A 19702-nucleotide genomic window follows, 5' to 3' on the forward strand; every position below is an offset into this window, starting at 1 on the left:
CTCAGAAGAGTGCATCATCTCTATTCTCATCAACAAAGGTCACCAACCCACGATTTGGAACACCTTTGGGAGTACTGGCAGGGTTGAGGCCGTGCACAGCACCAAGATAGGTAACAATGCTGTCAACAACTTCAAATTGGCCAGGTATCAAGCAAGCTGACCTCAGTTATGAATTGCATCGACTTATCAATTGTGTTTAAATTGTATTAACAATTCCCCCAGTCCTCCTCCGAAACCCCTGTCTTTTGTAGAACACAAATAATTTCAGAGCAATGACTCAGATGTCATTTTTATTGCCATTGTTGACATAATACATTCCATGCCAATCCAACATGTGTAAATCATCACTATTATAGGTCTTGCAAAGCACATTTTACCCCCCAAAAAAACAAACTAACCTCGTCAATAGCACCCTCTCGTGGGTGAAATAATGAATTTTCATAAAGAATACCGGAAATAATAATGAACAGTAATATGATCAAATAAATAAGCAAGGTTCACCCATTCGATCCGCTGACTATCCAAACAAGTAAAAGTTTCAGAACAAAATGCATGAACAGCTGAGATGGTGCCAATTTGAGTTAGTTGCGTTAAAACAGCATTCCTTCACAATGTTTTGCTCCATTAGTGCATCATTATGGATGTGTGACCTGCAAGTTTCAGCCAATGCATGCACGATGCCATCTGGAACGTGCAGTCATACAACGTAATCTATACTCGGCGAATTGACTAATTTTGATGACAACTTTGCTGAACAAGATAGAGTATACCTTCTGCACAGCCAAACTCTAATGAGGCTTTCTTCATGTATCTCGGGAAACCTCCGGGTTGCATGACGCAACCCAAGGGACATTTGTGCGAAGTTTTGTCCCACCACACGAAGAAGTCTGAGATTCGGTGAGGTTTCGGTCTGAACTGGTATGCAGTTGTAAGAAAACACAAAAATCCAACTTAAACTTGGACTGTAATTAGGTTATCCAATTCAATTTTTGAAAATGCCATGAAAATTTTTAGTTTTAACTCTTTGGAATTTCTTGAAGAACTGCAGTCACATCATATCATATCATCTCGTGTGCGGTAACAATAATTACAAACCCTCTCAAGTAACAAGCAAACCCAGCAACTCAAATTCCCTGATTGGCACTGCAATCACAATATTCTTCATTTTATAGAAATACCATATTGTGCGTAATCAAATACCATATAACAACACCAAAATTCGAGATTGAAAATGACCGATATTTTTACGACTACTTTGCCGAACAATTATTGGGCTCCAGCGCATCAGCGGTGATCGTATCGTCCTCCTTGATGTCCGAAATAACTCTCCGCCCCTGCAGGTTGAAGATCTCTTCGGGGGGAAGACCACTGGGCTCGGCAACCTTCACCGCGAGCATGTCCTGGGTTAGTGTCGCTCCTGCCTTGATCGCCACACGAGCCACGACTGATTTTCCCAGCTGAAAAGGAGGGTGGAAAGGCTTCGCTGAATATAATGAAGATTTCGGGTAATTATGGACACTGAATTGTAGTTTGTATTTAAAGAACTGTTTGATTATTTACTAGTGTACCTTAAATATCGTGTGGGAGGGGAGGGGAGGATTTTGAAAATGGTAGGCTATTGCAACCAAAATTAATTCCTGCCTTTGCTACAACCAAAGAGGTGATGAGTACCGCCAGGTTTAGATGGCCAAATGAAACATCGTGATGGCAATGTCATTCATTCATTGGTGTGAGGCACATGGCTGGGGATTTCTATAACTCGAAGCACCCGCTCCCATCAGGAGCATTGGCAAATCGTCTTCCCAATTTTTTCCCCCCAAATTCCCAAACCGAAAGTGGACGGAGGTTATGTTTTCACTCCTGTCTGTAAGCAGAACATCTCAAAAAGTTATGGACCGATTCAAAAGAAACTTGGTGGACAGGTTGGGTGTGTGACAAGGACCAATCGATTTGATTTCGGTTAAAATCCGGATTTGGATACTAGAATTGTTAAAGTGAGTTTTCACCATTGAGAGATGGGGCTGAAAACAATATACAGTACAGCAGGATATCTCAAAAAGTTGTGGACAGATTTTCACAAAACTTGGTGGATGAGGTGGAAAGATAACAAGAAGAAGCTGATTTGATTTTGGTTCAGATCCAGATCCAGATCTGGCCTATCAGTTGGATACAAAAGGTAAACTGTTCAGCCTGGTGGAGGTATGTGCTCTACCGAGTGCCATTATAGTTTGTAATGGAATGGTGTAGATAGTTGTTTTTCAATAACCTTCTAGAAGACACCAGGATGCCAACCATATATCGGGAGTGTTATATCGCCGATAATTTACGATGGATAGCTCGTGACTCCAACGCATGATGCCACTGAAACAGTGCTCTAACAGGGCAGGAATTGAGAATTTGGTCAAGATACCTGCACAATGGTCTACACTTCTCAAAAGGCAGTGGGATCTTTGACGTCTACAAGAAAATACTAGCAGATAGGACAGCCAGTTTCGAGTCTCAATCATAGGATGGCTCACTCGATGCAATGGCCTTCCTGTGAAGCATCGGGGAGGCAGTTTATAATCATTGGGTCAAGTATTGAACCCAAACTAGACAGCTCAAAGGTGAGTACACTAGCATGAAGCTTTCCTGTGCTTGCAAGGCATATTTTTTTCCAGGTTCATTTCCTTACAGTAGGTTTATCTTCAGAACAAATGTTTTGCTTCATATTTGCATTTTAGCCTACTCTATAACAGAATATAAAATAAGGTATTTCAACTATGGAGCCTGGTTGAACAGATTAAGGTATGCACACAGCCTCGATGATGTCTCGCCTGAGTTTGAATGCCGTCCCAGATATAAACTGTCATCCCGGTGTTTCACAGGTAGAGTGATTCATCAGTGTGTGTGTGCCGTCCCTCAAATGGACATCCCAATCTGCCAGCATTAGTTCGTGGACCTTAAAGATCCCACAGTGTCTTTCGCAAAGAAGTAGGTGAGCTATCGCCAGCTCCATGGAACAAGTTACCAATTCCTATCTTGACTACCACTGGGAAGGCAAAGGCAAACCACTCAGTCTAATCCTTTCTGTGGGACTGCTTTTGTCACTCTGAACCTCCCTTCTGACAGAGCATCACAGATGGTTTAACTATAGTTAATTACCGTTTCACAACAATATCTTGCCGTGCTGTTTATGCCACTGTTTGTTAATTTTTTTTAATATTAATATTAATATTTATAATTAATATTGTTTATTAATATTTTATTAACCAGTTTTGGAATGTGAACAGCAATACTTGTTACTTACGAAATCTAAAGATTTCGTAAGTATATTGATGACTTCCGTCATCTGTTTGTGTGTTTGTTTGTTTGTGTGTTTGTGTGTTTGTTTGTAGGCACGATAACTCGAGAACAGAAGAAGCTACCAATGTCAAATTACACCACGTGATTCAGGAGGGTGTTGGCTCGTGCTGATTAGATTTTGGTCAAAATCTGTCAAACGTCAAGGTCACAGTGAGGTCAAACATTCGATTTTTGATGTTTTGGCACAGAATCATGGTAGAAACTTCTGGTTTGCGTCGCTACCTTCTCTAGAGACAGCCTTTATTAGACAAGGTCAGAGTTCAAGTTGACAATTTCGTAAGTACCAGTCTATGACTGCTTGTTTTTTCTTTTACGCAGCATTTTCATGCGCGCCCTTCCCAGGTTTCACCGAGGGCATTTTAAAGAGTGAACCACAAAATGTTGAACGGCGCCACCTGTATGTCAGATCAGGTAAAATAACGAAATTACCATGCTTTGTAAAGATCATTCATGAGCCAACTAGGTTTTTTATTGACGAACCAATAACGTTTCATTCTTTCGAGCAAACTTGGCTTCAAAATGCTTTAGATTCCGGATGCAATTGCCTTCGGTTGGATTTGAAGCCACAACCTCAGCAATTCCAATCCCATGTCATTGAACCACTCAGAGGGTACATTTTTTTACTAACCTTTGCGGCGCAGGATTGCTCACAGGGAAGTCTATATTTCTCAGGGGAGCCGAAAGCGAGCTCCACGCAGCGCACGGAGCGCACCAGCTCGGCCAATTCATTTGGTTCCAACGAGGCGGCGTGGTCGCTCCCTTTCAATGTCTTGTCCAAAGTCACGTGACGCTCCAGCACCTGCGATGGTGCACAGGTGTCAAAGAGCAAGTTGCAATTTTCCCCCCACGATTATCAGCATGTTTGCTCGCTACATTGGGGAGGCACTGCAGCATGTTTGTTGCTATAAATTATGCCTAAACAAGTATGAATGACTCAATTACAAATCGGGTATCGTTTTGAAAAAACATTGCATTATGCATCACTTCAATGAAATCATGGAGATAATTTATATTTAATCATGCAATTTCAGTGCAATTATTACACATTGAAATAGTTCGCAGGTAATGTTCAACAATTACGAATTACAAATCATGTCATGTGTGTCCAAAGTGCTTTAATCATGCTGCACTTGCATCATGATCGTGTTGCATCGTCATGGTGTGCTTTCGCCGACACACTGGATAAATTCCAAATGCCTTTCTTCATGTGCAGGAGCACTGCATCAGTGGCACGGTTGAGCCTTAGTAATGATGCAACCAGTGGGAGGATTTTTTAAATTGAATCCTGATCCGAGATGTAATCGTTAGTGATGAACATTGGACCACCATATGATGCCATTCTCTCCTACATCTTGTGTATATGGTGGAAAAAGTGTATATGATCTATTCAGGGACATGCGAAATTAAATTAATGAGTCGATTTTTATTTTATTGCCAAATGAGTTTTTAATATGATAAATGAAGATTTAGTGTATCATGACTTGCACAAACAGGAAAATAGTTGTGAACGAGAAGGGCACTCGGTGGAGCGCATACCTCCGCCAGGCTGATTCGTTCACGTTTTGTATCTCACTGATAGGCGGATCTGGATTCGGACCTTTAACTAAAATTGAATCAGCTTGTTCTTGTCACATACCCAAGCTCTCCAGCAAATTTCATCCGAAACTTTTAAAGATATCATTCTATCCATTGGGACCATACTCTGTGCAGAGCGTTGGTGCTGCCTTAGCAATCTCCTTGGCTATTGGGTACAATCCTGGACGGGTCGCCGCTCCGACACAGGATACCAGCATGCTGCCACTCATTTTGCCGACCTCGGAAGGATGACAGGCAGAGTCAACCCCACCTGGTATTAATTCAACAGCTGAGTGGGATTTTAACTCAGGATCCTCGGATCCCAAGCCCACACTAACCATTAAGCCAACAGCAGGCTTTAAATATATCCTGTTGACAGAGACAGATAGACACAGACAGACAGACAGACAGACAGACAGACAGACAGACAGACAGACAGACAGACAGACATGCAAACGTAACCTCCAACCACATTTGGTGGCAGAGGTACAAATAACCTATAACTTGGATAAACAATCCCAATTCGAACCTTGGCCCCCATGGCGACGGCTGCAATGCTGATGGCTATCCCAGTCTCGTGGCCTGAATATCCAACAGGAATGTCCGTGAATTCTTTTCGGAAGGTCTGGGGAAGATAAAGTTTTCCCAGTTCAATCAAACAGTTGCAAAATAACTCCAATACATCCAGAGAAGCAGACAATACATATCAAATGCTATCATAGGTCAACGTTTACACCAAGAGGTTTAGGTCTAGTAAACATCAACAGAGGAATAATCTGGACTATGTCACATGCTTTATGATATCTGAATCCCCTGTTCTTATTCTATGTGTCCATGTTATATTTTAATTGTGAGTTGGGGCATTCTCACGCGATTTTGTGGAGGTCATCAGGGCATCTTAACCTTTACAAACATCTACATTGCCGGTGTTGCGTTGATGAAAACATGTTGAAGTTGTGCATGATACCATTAACAAAACGATCTGACATGAAATGGCAGTGTATATGCCAATGTCTCTTAATTGCGTACTGTTTGAATGTCATTTGCACCCTGACTATATCTACTAAGTATGTACTATTGGAACGTACCTTTTAAACCTCGAGACTCTTCAGACTGCTGAGACCCATTAAACCTTTGAAGACCCTTGAAACACCGTTAGACATTTGATTTACATTATTTAGACCCCTTAGACCCCTCTAAACCTTTGGACTCCTTGATACCCTGAACACCCCTTACAACCTGAAGACAATTGAGACCTCCACGACGCTGAAGAACCCATGACCCCCAATACCTTAACGACACTGAAGTCCCCTTAATACCCTTCAGTATCCTTCAGACATCCCATGACATCCAAGACCCTTAAGACCTTGAATACAATGAAGACCCTTAAGACCTCCAAAGACCCTTAATACCCTTAAGATCCTGAAGAACCTTAAGACCCCCAAAACCCCCATGACCTTTAAGACCCCCCAAGATGGTGAAGCACCCCTATAACTATCAAGAACCCCCCCCCAAAGACCCCTGAGACCCTTTTGACCCCAAAGATCCTCAAGTCCCTCAAGATCCTGCAGAAGACCCTCAAGACCCTTAAGACCTAAGTTTTTGCATTTACAAGGTTAGAAATAAAGAACCACGTTTTTACAACAACAACAATAACCGGCAGGCTAAACCCCACCTCCCTAGAATCGTAACCAGCAGGCCATGCCCCCGAGGCTTATGATTGGTTGGGGTGACATCATAGGGAGCAGGAGAGAGAGGAGGATCGAGGGAAGCTATTGGAACAGAATGGAGTTTCTCTGTTGCTTCTTCCTTGGCAGGGACAAAAAGCCGTGCAATTCTCGTTGTTCGTGCTGGTGCGAATTTGCTCGCTTGCTGGAACAATTGGATAGCCATTGTGTGTTCAGATGAGTCACGAAGTTTGTGTGCTTTGGGAGGAGAGGAAGAGAAGGAGAAGAGCGCATTTCTCAGGTCGGACATGGCAGTATCCCTTGCAAGATCGAAGAGGAAGGCCGCACCATTTGCTGTGAGCGGACATGGTACTGAGAGGGAGTGGTGTTGGCAATTTCAATAGTGAGAAGGAACAGTAGCAGCGGCTTGTGAGCTCTTGGCGTTGAGGACCACCCATCCAAATTGTCTTATGTATGTAGCCACGGAGAGCGTCTTCGTGCCATCAGGTGCATTTCCCGCGCAGAGAGTGACTTCGCGCCATTTTGTGTGTTTCCCGCACGGTGACTTCAAGGCTCGATGACTACCAGGTGACAAAAGGTCGTCTCTGGACACAAAGCCGAGTACCGGCATAAAGGGAGGATTTTCTTTTATTTTTACCTTACCCCTCGTCTGTTTTTGTGTTTGGGTGGAGACATCTCAAATTAGGATTTAGTTTTACCTCACCTTTGGTGGTCGTATGGCAGCTTAGCTGCTGGGGTAGCTATCATTTCTTGAAGCACGACTGTCGCTGATGCAGTTCCTCTCCACCAGTACACACACTGGAACTGGTATTCATTTCGCCGACCTCGGAAGGATGACAAGCTGAGTCAACCCCCTGGTGTATTAATTCAGCGGCCGATGGGGCTTGAACTCAGGACCCCAGGATCCCAAGCCGCCACCCGAACCACTGAGCCAACACCAGGCTCCCTCACCTTTCATTACCTCACTCTATGATATATTTTCATTCTCACCCTTTAATCTATGTTCATTAAATCAATATTTTTAAATTTCCATGTGTTCGAATATTCATTGTGGTTTCAAGAATAAAACAGTGTGCTCAGGTTCTGGTATGTGCCCTTGCTGTTTTCCTTCCCGCGTGCGTTATAATCGCCAAGAATCTCGGCTGTTCACCTCGGAGTTAAAACCATTCGGCTATCTGTCCAGGCTGGTGTGAATCGCATGGACACCATATATATATATATATATATATATATATATATATATATATATATATATATATATATATATATATATGTTGTTGTTCGTCTTTCAGCTGCTGCCGTTAGGGGTCGCCACAGCGGATCATCCGTTATGATCCGCATACTCATTTGGCACAGGTTTTACGCCGGTTGCCCTTCCTGACGCAACCCTGGTCGCCTCTTTCGACACAGGGATAAGGATTGGGTTTCGCCATGCTTCCGGGCTGCTCTACACCCTCTCATAGCGCGGCCCAGTGCAGAGCTCCCGTCCTCAAGCGATCCTCCAACCCAAGCCTCCGAGTAGCCGGATTACAGGCGCACGCCAGTACGCCTGGTCTGTGTGTGTGTGTGTGTGTGTGTGTGTGTGTGTGTGTGTGTGTGTGTGTGTGTGTGTGTGTGTGTGTGTGTGTGTGTGTGTATGTATGTATATATATATATATATATATATATATATATATATATATATATGTATATATATATATATATATATATATATATATATGTATATATATATATATATATATATATATATATATATATATATATATATATATATATATATATATATATATATATATATATATATATGTATATATATTATATATATTCGCGGTAAGGGTGGTGGCATGGTATCCTAAGGTCCTGGGTTAAAACCCAACACCAGGGGGTTGATTCAGCCTGTAATCCTTCCGAGGTCGGTGATATGAGTCCCAATGTAGCAGCCAAAACGCTGCACAGGAAGGGAAGGTGTATTGACGGATTTATTAAATGTGGTATTGGTGTGGTGCAGGCATGATGGGCTGAATGGCCTCCTCATGCGCCTTAATTCCTTATATATCCTTGTAATATATACATATATATATATATATATATATATATATATATATATATATATATATATATATATATATATATATATATATATATATATATATATATATATATATATATATATATCTTCTTTCAGCTGCTCCCGTTCAGGGTCGCCACAGCAGATCATCCGTATGATCCGCATAGTGATTTTGGCACATGTTTTACGCCGGATGCCCTTCCTGAAGCAACCCTGGTCGCCTCTTACGACACAGGGATATGGTACACCTATTTTAACCGGGGTATACACCGGCCCAGTATACTGGAACTCATTTCGCCGACCTCGGAAGGATGACAGGCTGAGTTAACCCCCTGGTGTATTAATTCAGTGGCCCAACGGGGCTTGAACTCAGGACCTTTTGGATCCCAAGCCGCTGCCCTAACCACTGCACCAACACCAGGCTATATATATATATATATATATATATATATATATATATATATATATATATATATATATATATATATATATATATATATATATATATATATATATATATATATATATATATGTATATATATATATATTTGCGGTTCTTCAAAACCACATGCCTCTAAGGTAATGGTACCCAACATACAGTGATCCCCAGGCAGTTATTTCATTAGTATTCATGTAGTTAGTCCTTCCCTCATGTCTAGTGGATAAACAGGACGAATTGCGTTGCGTGGGACTCATAGTTAGGCCTAAGTCACATTTGCTCTACGGAGAGGATACGGCGGCTGTACGCCCTCTGAATTGACAGAAACATGCGGCGGCCGCAGAGTTTCTGAGGTGGCCTCAGAGTGGCCCTACGCCGTAGGGCTATATTTTACAGGTCGTAGGGTCGCTGTGGAATTATAGCGCGGAGTTATAACTTTTTTCATTTCTGCGTTCGCCGTAGCAATTCGACAAGCCGAAACAAAAGAACTGGTAAAAAAAAAAGAAGAAAAAAAAAGAACCCACTCGTTACCGTCCGTCTGGCCGCACGGTCGCATTAGGGCCCCCCTGCGGTCGCCTTGCGGGCACCTTGCCTCTGCCTTGAAAATTATATGGTAGCCGCAGGAACGTCCTAAGGTCACCATGCGACATCAAATCAAAGACCGTACGGCACCCCCACGTTTTCGGTCTCCACAATTTATAAACACGCCGTGCGGCTCCCCGAGAAATAAAAACATATGTGACTGCTACATTGTGTGACCGTGGAAATACTGCGGAAATACCGTGGAAATAATAATAAATATAATTGCTAGTGGCCATAGATTTTGGAGATCCCACGGCCGCCGTGGCAAATGTGACTTAGGCCTTAGGTCTAATAAATATCTCTTTGATCCGTACTCTGACCTCCACTCCAACCCTTTCCTGTTAGCCATTAAACACTACAAGCATGCAAGCACACATGCCATTCAATGGACAATTTTTAATTGGCATGCCACGATGCCTCCCATGGTCAGATCGTCTTTCTCGTGCACAAGGCAACCTTCCTCGGGAATTTGCGCGCCATTTTCCATTCAAATCTGCGTGCCAATTCCCAAGCAGCAACTCACCTTAATCCTCACCTCACCTCACAAACCTCACCATCTTGACCGCAGATGCCTACTGCACCCGGGAAAAATACTCTCGCACCCCCTCATACCTCAGCCTCGCGACAATTCGTCACTCTATTTTGAGCACTACGTGGCGTCAGCCATTGTTCTTGGTGCCACACGACGCTCGACCATGCTACAGACGCTATATTCTCCACCGCATCTCACCAGGAACATCCTGGGTGAGCGTCCAGAATTATCACAGCCCTCATCCAGTCATCAGAACACGACAAGACCATAAGCAACGAGGCGGGGTCGTGGGAATGGCAATCTCGGGACTTGGTTTGGGTCCTGAATGTGCATTGTGGCTCCTGAAGGAGTCCATGGGTAATGGAGAGAGTCTGCTACCATTCTACGCATAAACTACTCTCAGTGCATGTTCAGGGCTGCAGTGCCAGCTTGAGGAGCATGCTCGCCATGTTAAGCAGGGAGCTCCAAACCTTGCCGAGGCTGGAGGGTAAACGGTATTAGACGGAGGACCCCAAGTTACGTGGTCGAGTTATTGGCGTTCACTGTCGATTAGCGACCCGCCACGTGACGAAGTTCTTTATGTGCAAGGGCCTGCGATTCCGGTGAGTCCGGTAGGAACTCGAGGTAGTTCACCCCTCATGGTCTTCGCCCCAACCCCGAGTCCACAACAATATATATAATATCTGGGTGGCAGACGGTCGGTTATTCTTTGCGGATTATGCGGTTTTACTGTGTGAGACATAATGTGCGGTGATGCTCACCATTACAGTCAGGCTCACCATACGTTGTCTGATGTTTTCATATGCACCCAACGCATGCAAATCCTGTCGGACCTCGACATTCGCGGTTCTGCTATTTGCGGACCCCACGTATTCCCTGTTCATAAAATGTGACCTCCTTCTACATTCTTGGTCCTGTCCTTCACGTATTAACAATTTTTCGTGGTTTTTCACGTGATTTTTTGATTTTCCCTTGCAAATCATGAACTCATTTTTCCCAATGAAACAATGCTCTCACCTATAAATTCCTGCTCTAACCTGCAGGGGGCACTGCATCAGCAGAACGGCCACACCCTCATCCAAATGATGGCAAACTGCAGTCATGTGCTGCACATGAAAGAAGAGGAAATCCTCACATCTCCTTTCTTGTACTCCTTACGTGAGAGAACAAGGGCCACGTATGGAGTAAAGTAGAGAAGGAGATTTAAAAAAAAATTCAGCCATGTCATAAATACAGAGTATGGAACAGATGAACCCAACCATAATACAGTATTACCCTGAGCCTAAAAACTCTAAATGTTAACATTGTGTACTGTTTGGTATTGGCTTATTTACAAAGAAAATATTGACAAAGTAAAATAGAGCGAAGTTGATGTCGTGCCATCACAAATCCCCACGCTTACCACCTTAATCAAAGTCGGAAATGGCAAAAAGGTTCCACGAGGAATGAACCAATATCAAAGGTTTAACCCCTTTGACCCCAAGTCCCCACCCCTTGCAGCATGAACTGAGGATCAAATCCCCAAAAATCGTTATACATTTCATGCGTTCCCCAATGTTGAATGCATATGCAAAGGTTCATTTTAAAATGTTTCAAAAAATGTGCCCATAATTGCATTTTTGGTATTTGACCTTTTGACCTTGCCCCAGGGGGTGGGGCCAAAAATAATTCTGCTCTTGCACCTTTGTGCCATGTGGTGATCATAACTTCCACGTTTGGTCAATTTCTGCACAACCGTTTAGGAGGAGATAGTGTGACGAACGGACGAGTAGACGGACTGACAGAGCCAATTGCATAATGCCCCGCTTTTAAAAAAAAGTGTGGGGATCATAAAATAGAGAATACTTCGTATACAAATATTGTATTTGGAATTTGCAAGTAATGAAATCTGCTCTCCTCTGATGAAGGATGGATTTGAAGGCAAGATTATTTTTGGTGGTTGAAAGAGCGGTTGAAAACAAAGCTCTGCCTGCAAAACACCAATCCGACAGTTTATAGTCGGGCCAACAATCAAACTCTGGCTAGATAGCTCAATGATACATACCTCTGCACAATCTTGTCATGACGAACGATCCACCAGTATTACAGAACATCAAAACTTAGTTTTGGGTCTTCATTACTTTCATACATCATGACCTGAATGGGTCCTACCTGAATGACTCTGAGGTTTACGTTGTTCAGGTCTAGTGGGTAGGTGCTGGTACACTGCAGGAAGCAGAAATTGGGGTTGAGGGGTTTCACCAAGTCATACACCCGACGCATCGTGTCCATATTCTGCATGCCGCTTGAGATCACCATGGGACAACCTGACAGCATTGAAATACAGAAAAGGCATTCAAATTTTCGTGAACTAGAGCAGGAGGCCAAAAGAGGAACTTTTTAACAACTCAGCACCACGACTGAAACAAGTGGTTAACTTCAGCCCAACTGATATGCCAAATTGTATCATAATTACAAATTTAGTTAATGATAGTGAGTCATGTAAAGTATGCAGGTTTGAGTGGCCTACATGATTATTGAGCATAACTCATCTGATCTCATGTATATAAAAAAACAATTTGATAATTCTTCACTTCATAATTTCCTCATGATGAATATGCATTCGGTGACAATGCGACACTTGCGGAATCGAAAGAGGTGTTTGAATCGTGTTAATACTTCCAAGGAGGATCATTCTGCTCGCTCAATAACTTCTCCAAAGAGTTTTTGGCTCATCTTGAGCAAACTCGCTATGCATACTCAGCCCCCACCCAAACAACCCCTTATGGTGGGGGTATTCAGGGGACATGGTTGCTGACATCCTGAGGTCGCGGTGTTCATGACAAACGATAGAATTTTTCAATTCCACAACTTCCACATTCTCTTCAATTTCATTCTTCCCTCCAGGTATTCCATACAGCTGTTCACCACCATCTCAGATCATCCCTCATCCAAAACCATGATCTCCCATGTTGAGTCAACCCCCTGGTGTTATTTCAGTGGGAAAAAGGGGCTTGAACCCAGGACCTTAGGACCATGATCTTACATGAACAACATGTGGTTAACTGCCACCACAATCACCTCCAAATTTCCAGTTCTTCCTTCCTTAGAGTTTGCTTTTGGATCCATCTTGTCCACTCCCTGAATCCCATCCTCACCCGCTTCCCTTGTTGTCCATCTCCGTCTATTTTGCCCCTCGGCCCTGCTGCTAACACAATCAATTCGTTTGGGGAAGTTGTCACAAGAGGATCGAATAAAAGTGAAAACGACTGCCTGGACAGCATTTGCTCGAGTACCATGACAGAATTGTTTCCATGGGAACCGCCATGTTGTTAAGCTGTGTCGAGCGCTCCATTCCGTTGGCGTGCTTGTTTGAGCGTTTTGAATCAAACAAGGTGCTTGGCAAGTGGTAAGCAAGCCACTTGCTAACGGAACGCACCCAGTAGCATGCTATCCCTCATACTCATATTCTCCGACCTCTTCCTACAGGCACATTTGCTCTCGGAGAAATTTTAGTGTGTGATCCATGCTTGAGTTTTAGCTCATCTGGACAACCCATGAGGAGGAAAATAAATAAATAAATCCATGAACAACATTATGACATATGGTGTACCAGGATGTGTCAATAAAAGGTTAACCACTTCAAAACTTTATAAACCGAAACATTGAGTAATAAAACAAAAAATTAACTCGGAAAATGAAAACCAAATAATGGAGAAATTAAACTCACTGTGTTACTGCACTTATAGTTTAGGTGTTCAATGTGATTTCACTTATAGTTGTAGAGTCCAGAGTTGTGCCGAGTTTGATTGATCTTCAGTGGTAACAAATGGATGCATGCACACACAGACCACCCAAAAACACGATGCCTCTGGTCTTCGGCTGGGGAGGCATCACGAGCTTTCGAGACACCTGAAACGGATCCGTTTTTTAAAGAACCTGTTCCGACAAAAAATGGTTTCTTCTTCTTTTTCTTCTTTTTCTTCACTGGTAAGACGATCCTTGCAGTTGTACAGTAAACATTTGTCGACAATATTCCCTCTACTTCATGCACTATAGGCTTCAGTGACGTTCCTTCAACCTGAAACAGGATTGCATGGTTGGTGGGGGGGGGGGGAATTGTTCACAGAACTTAGGACAAGAACCTCATCTGCGTTGCCACCTATGAATTATTTAATACTGTACTCTCAAAAGTTGGGCAGAAAAAACAACATGAAGCAATGAAAGTTGGTGTTGGGGACTTGTCCAAATTCATCACTTTCGAAGCAACATGTAAAGCACGCCGCAGTAGATGCATTGACTTCCCAAAATGTGAATCGTAGGATATCAATCCTCACAATATTGCCTTCAATGAACTCACAGATGCTAACATTCCAGAAGGAATCTGTTCAAGCATTACACCTGAACGTTCTCGCAAGATACCAGGGTTTGGTGGTTGCCGTTGGGTAAGGTAGGACTCTGATTGACGCCTCCTAAATATACACCCTCCTCAGTCTGTTTATTCAGTGCACTGAACATTAAAATTTGAAATTGCCTGCTACACTTTCAGAAATAGAGCCATTCGGTGTGGATGATGACGAGACTGACCATACAACCAGGGCTAAGGAGATAAGTGGGGTGGGGTTGGAGGGGGGTAGTACCATCCAAAAGGCAAAGCACATGATAAAATTCCTGCACAGCTCAGGATGAAGATCAATCAGTGGTCAAAACGATAGATCTTAGCCTTGTGTACTGAGTAGTTATACTAGTTGGTGGTACCTTCAGTTTTGAATATCGATGCTCACTACAACTAGTGTTTTGCAAACTTGAATCAAACCTATAAATGTGTGAAGAGGCCATTTTCAAACCTTCAAAAGTTGCACTGATTACCACTTTCCAAAGGAAGGCAATTTGTAGAAGCAGCACCAACAGTTTGAACATATACATCCTACCTGGTGTTTACCTGTAGGTGTGTGGCTACCAGAGGGTAGAAATGAAAATACTCTCACCCACAATGTGTGCTAATTCCAAAATCTGGACCACATTGAGATATTTTTCCTGTGCAGCTTGTGGCTGCTGGTTGCATCATTGGTTGAGGACACAGCTTTGCCACTGATGCAATGCTCCTATTACCATTACACTGGTAACCATTTCACCAACCTCAGAAGGATGACAGGCTGAGTCAACCCCACCAGGTGTTATTTCAATGGTCGACAAGGGCTCATACTCAGGGCCCTAAGATCAAAAGCTAACCACCCTAACCACAAAGACAACACCAGGCTTACTTTGAGATGGAGAAATACAAGGCAAGTTAAGCACCAACTGGTAAAAAGTGCATATCAACTTAAATCCTGAAAATACTAACAAAGGAAGTACATTTCAAGGTTAAAAAAATATTTGTTTGCCAGTTGATACCTTTCTTTGCCGTGAACTCCAGCTGTCTCAGGTTATTGGCATCCGCAGAAGCGACTTTGATGAATGGAACACCCAGTCTGTGCAGAAAGTCCACTGATGCCTGCGAACAAATTTCGGGAAAAACAGAAAATATTAACAAAGAAGAAAAGATGGCCTATACCTTTCTGTCTTATTAATCCGCTCATGGTCATTTCCCTCATGCATTGTGTTTTGCTCAACTGTTCATACAACTGTGTCCTTCTTCACGGAAGAAGAATACAGGTGTGGAGATGGAGGAATTGTACCTAGCAATGCTTAATCGAGAGGACTGGAAGCTGAGGATTAATGTCATCCGAGTTTGGCCTCAGAGCCGACTTTAGAAGAAGTTCATACGACAGCCCATAACTCAGTTACCTCGTCCCATGCAGAGGCCGTGAAGAATATTCCAACTTCTGCGGCGTAGCGCTGCAGCTCCCTGTACTGGTCATGGCTGAACTCCAAGTGCTTCTTGTGCTCACCGTAAGTCGGACCCCACGAGTTTGGTGAGGTGTACGGCCGGACCAGTGCAGCTCGATTGAACCTCAGTGGGATCTCGCTCTTCTGGAACTTGGCACAATCAGCGCCGCAGTCCTGCGAGGAACAATCAAAGATTTAAATCCTGCAGTTGTAAAGTGCGACTGCTTGCCGGCATTCTTTGGTGGAAGTTAAAGATCCCATGGTGTCATTCGTGACTAGAAGGCGATAAATCGCCATCACCATAGCCAAATAAATTCCAAGATATTCCTGCTCTAACCTGGTGTTCCCCCTTTTCCAAAGGAAAGAAGTGTAAAAGTGTCAACCCCCCAAGGGGAGCCGCTATGCCCCTAAGCTGGCATGCAGATTTGCAGTCGCAGCAGTTTCAGTGGTGCTCTCACCATTACGTGGCCTTCCTCCAGTGGTGAGATGGAGCTAACGCTATAATCCTTTGATGTCCTTCCAGCATTTCCTGACTACCACTCAAAGCCAAATAATTTGCCTCTCCTCAGCAATCTTTCATGTTGATCTTTTGCAAGATCTCCACCGGAGTGACTCCATCGTTTACTGTGCTCGAGCTCTCGTAACTCTTTAAACTCTTCCAAAACTACCTGGGAAAGCAGTTTGCGTAATGACTTTAAAAATGTAATAAAAAATAAATAATAATAATAATAATAATAAATCCATCATGGGTAATGAATGTTGTGGTCAAGTTTCATCGAAATTGTGTGTGTAGTTTCGGAGGAGACAACAAATAGCTATTTTGTGGGGGTCAACCCCCCCCCCGTAAACCCCCATCGAGCACAGAATTTGATGTGGTCCATATACTTTGGCGCATCACTGGTGATGAAGGTTGTGGTCAAGTTTCATCAAAATCGTGTGTGTAGTTTCGGAGAACAGAGCAACTTCCTATTTCCGGGGGTCCAATCACCCGTCCCCCTGTATACCCCTTAATGAGTGCAGATTTTGATGTGGTCAATAAACTTTGGTACATTATGGATGATGAAGGTTGTAACATCCCTGGGTCAGATTGCGGGAGAGTGTGTCGGAGTGGTGCTGAGGTGTCGTCCACCAGACGGCGGTCTCCTTGGGTTAACCTGAGGCGGTCCCTTCGGGTGGGTGCCTGGAATGTCCTATCCCTAAGAGAGGATGATCACCTGTCTCTGTTATCATCTGAGCTCAAGCGTTTGGACATCGGGATTGCAGCTCTCTCTGAGGTTCGGAGACCGGATTGCGGCGAGATAATGGAGGGTGGTTACACCTACTATTGGACTGGTCGCTTTGATGGTTACCATACCCAAGGAGTTGCTGTAGCTGTGTCCAATAAGCTGACCCCAATGATAATTGAGGTAACACCGGTCAATGAGCGTATTATGAGATTAAGGATTCGTCACTCCTTAGGTGTCATTTCCGTGGTCTCTGTTTATGCTCCGACTGAGGCGAGTGATCTCACCGTGAAGGATGCATTCTACGCCACACTCGAGTCTGTGGTTGATCAGTGCCCCAGACGAGATACACTTCTAGTCTTGGGGGATTTCAATGCATCGACTGGAACTGATAGGGATGCTTATGAGGTGTGTGTTGGTCCCCATGGGTCAGGAACTATGAACCAGAATAGCACTAAGTTCCTTGACTTTGCAAGAAGTCATGGACTTAGGGTGGCTGGTTCATGGTTTCAGCGCCCACAAGCTCATCGCTGGACTTGGTATTCCAACGCTGGCGGTGTGGCAAAGGAGATTGACCATGTCCTCATTGACGGTCGTTGGAGGATGATCCAGAACTGCAGGGTCTACCAGAGTGCTCAGTTCCTCAATACTGACCACAGGCTTGTTGTAGCAACTCTAAAGCTGCACCTTAAATCCTGGAGAATGGTACCATCCCAGCCTAGGCTGGATGTTGCCAAGCTCAGGGATGAGAGAGTAGCTGAGGAGTTTGCGAACAGGCTGAGTGGACACTTGGGGGTCTGGGTGCTTTGGGGGGTCCTGAAGAGTTGTGGAGCGCCTTTAAGACCACCGTCCTTGATGTTGCCGGTGGATGTCTTGGAACTCACCGCAGGGCAAAGAAGAATTTTGTCTCTCAAGGGACACTGGATACCATTGACCAGAGTCGCAGGGCCAGGCTGAATGGCAGAGCTGAGCTGTTCAGGGAGCTGAGGCGTAAAACTGTACGTGCACTGAGGGTGGACAAGGAGGCCTATGTGCGAGGAATCTGTGAGGGGGTAGAGCATCACCTGTGGACAGGTGATTCTCGTCCCGCTTACAGGGGAATTCGCGCATTACGTTCATCCAAGCCCATCCCTCGGAGCACTGCAGTTCAAGCAGAGAGTGGTAGGCTCTTGACAGAGGAGTCTGAAGTGAAGGCCCGCTGGGCCGGTTACTTTGAGCGGTTGTACCAGGCTGATCCCCCAGCTTTCGAGTTGGACGTCAAGGGTATTACAATCCCTGTTGCTGACCCACAAATCAACTGTGGTCCACCTTCGCTTGTGGAAACACGGGCTGTGGTGAACCAGTTGAAACGGGGCAAAGCTCCGGGGTTTTGTGGCATCCATGCCGAACTTCTCAAGGCTGGTGGAAATGCTGCACTCGTGTCGTTGCATGCAGTTTTGTGCTCTGCCTGGAACACAGGCATCATCCCAACTGACTGGAAGAGGGGCCTTGTTGTCCCTCTCTGGAAAGGGAAGGGTGATCGCCAAGACTGCAACAACTACCGAGGGGTGACGCTGCTCTTAGTGCCGGGCAAGGTCTTTGCTCGGATAATTCTTGATAGGGTTCGCCACCATCTGCTTGAGCACCAGTGTCCAGAGCAGTCAGGCTTTACACCAAAGAGGTCAATGATTGACCGTATCCTTGCCCTTCGTGTCCTCACCGAACGCAGACGAGAGTTTCGGCAGGGGCTGCTTGCAGCCTATGTTGATCTCTGTAAAGCGTTCGATTCAGTGAATCGGGATGTCCTCTGGAGGATTCTTGGTCTTCGTGGGGTGCCACCAAAACTGATCGATCTGGTGTCTGAACTCGACTCTGGTTCTGAGAGTGCTGTGAAGTGTGGTGGTACCACCTCTGACTTATTTCCAGTTGTTACTGGAGTTCGTCAGGGATGTGTACTTGCCCCCACACTTTTCAGCACTTGTATGGACTGGATTTTAGGGAGGATGTCGGAGAGATCAAGTTGCGGTGCATCGTTTGGGAATGTCAAGATCTCGGACCTTGATTTTGCAGACGATGCAGTCATCTTTGCGGAGACTTTAGACATCCTTTTGGGGGCCCTCGAGGTGCTGAATGAAGAGTCGGAGCCGCTGGGATTACGGGTTTCTTGGGTCAAAACTAAGATCCAGGCTTTCGGTGACATCTTGGATGCTGCTGTCCTGTCTGTGTTTGTTTGTGGTGAGGATGTTGAGGTCGTGGAGAGATTCACTTACCTTGGCAGTGATATTCATGTCTCTGCTGGCTGCGAGTCAGAGGTCAATAGACGTCTGGGTCGGGCCTGGGGAGTCATGGATTCACTGGATCATGGGATGTGGCACTGCCGGTACCTGTGCGGGAGGACGAAAGTCCGAGTCTTCAGGTCCTTGGTACTTCCAGTCTTGCTCTATGGGTGCGAGACTTGGACTC

The 19702-nt window shown here is 44.4% G+C and overlaps 1 protein-coding gene across 2 annotated transcripts in view; it reads right to left on the reverse strand.

Moving 5' to 3' along the window:
• Window positions 1–277: 277 nt before the first annotated feature.
• LOC147009799 (N-acetylneuraminate-9-phosphate synthase-like) overlaps window positions 278–19702 on the reverse strand; it is a 40697-nt gene continuing 21272 nt past the window's right edge. For both annotated transcript variants that reach the window (XM_085861522.1, XM_085861523.1), the window contains exons 3-8: window positions 15996–16211; window positions 15603–15702; window positions 12381–12535; window positions 5450–5545; window positions 3974–4144; window positions 278–1457 (exon numbers count right to left, since the gene is read on the reverse strand). In XM_085861522.1, coding sequence (XP_085717648.1) covers window positions 1251–1457; window positions 3974–4144; window positions 5450–5545; window positions 12381–12535; window positions 15603–15702; window positions 15996–16211 — 945 coding nt within the window. In that variant the 3' untranslated portion in view covers window positions 278–1250. The remainder of the gene's footprint in view (window positions 1458–3973; window positions 4145–5449; window positions 5546–12380; window positions 12536–15602; window positions 15703–15995; window positions 16212–19702) is intronic.

The sequence above is a fragment of the Eptatretus burgeri genome, chromosome 17, assembly GCF_056783735.1.
Source record: "Eptatretus burgeri isolate ZD-2024b chromosome 17, Ebu_testis_v1, whole genome shotgun sequence".
In the NCBI taxonomy this organism is placed as follows: domain Eukaryota; kingdom Metazoa; phylum Chordata; class Myxini; order Myxiniformes; family Myxinidae; genus Eptatretus; species Eptatretus burgeri.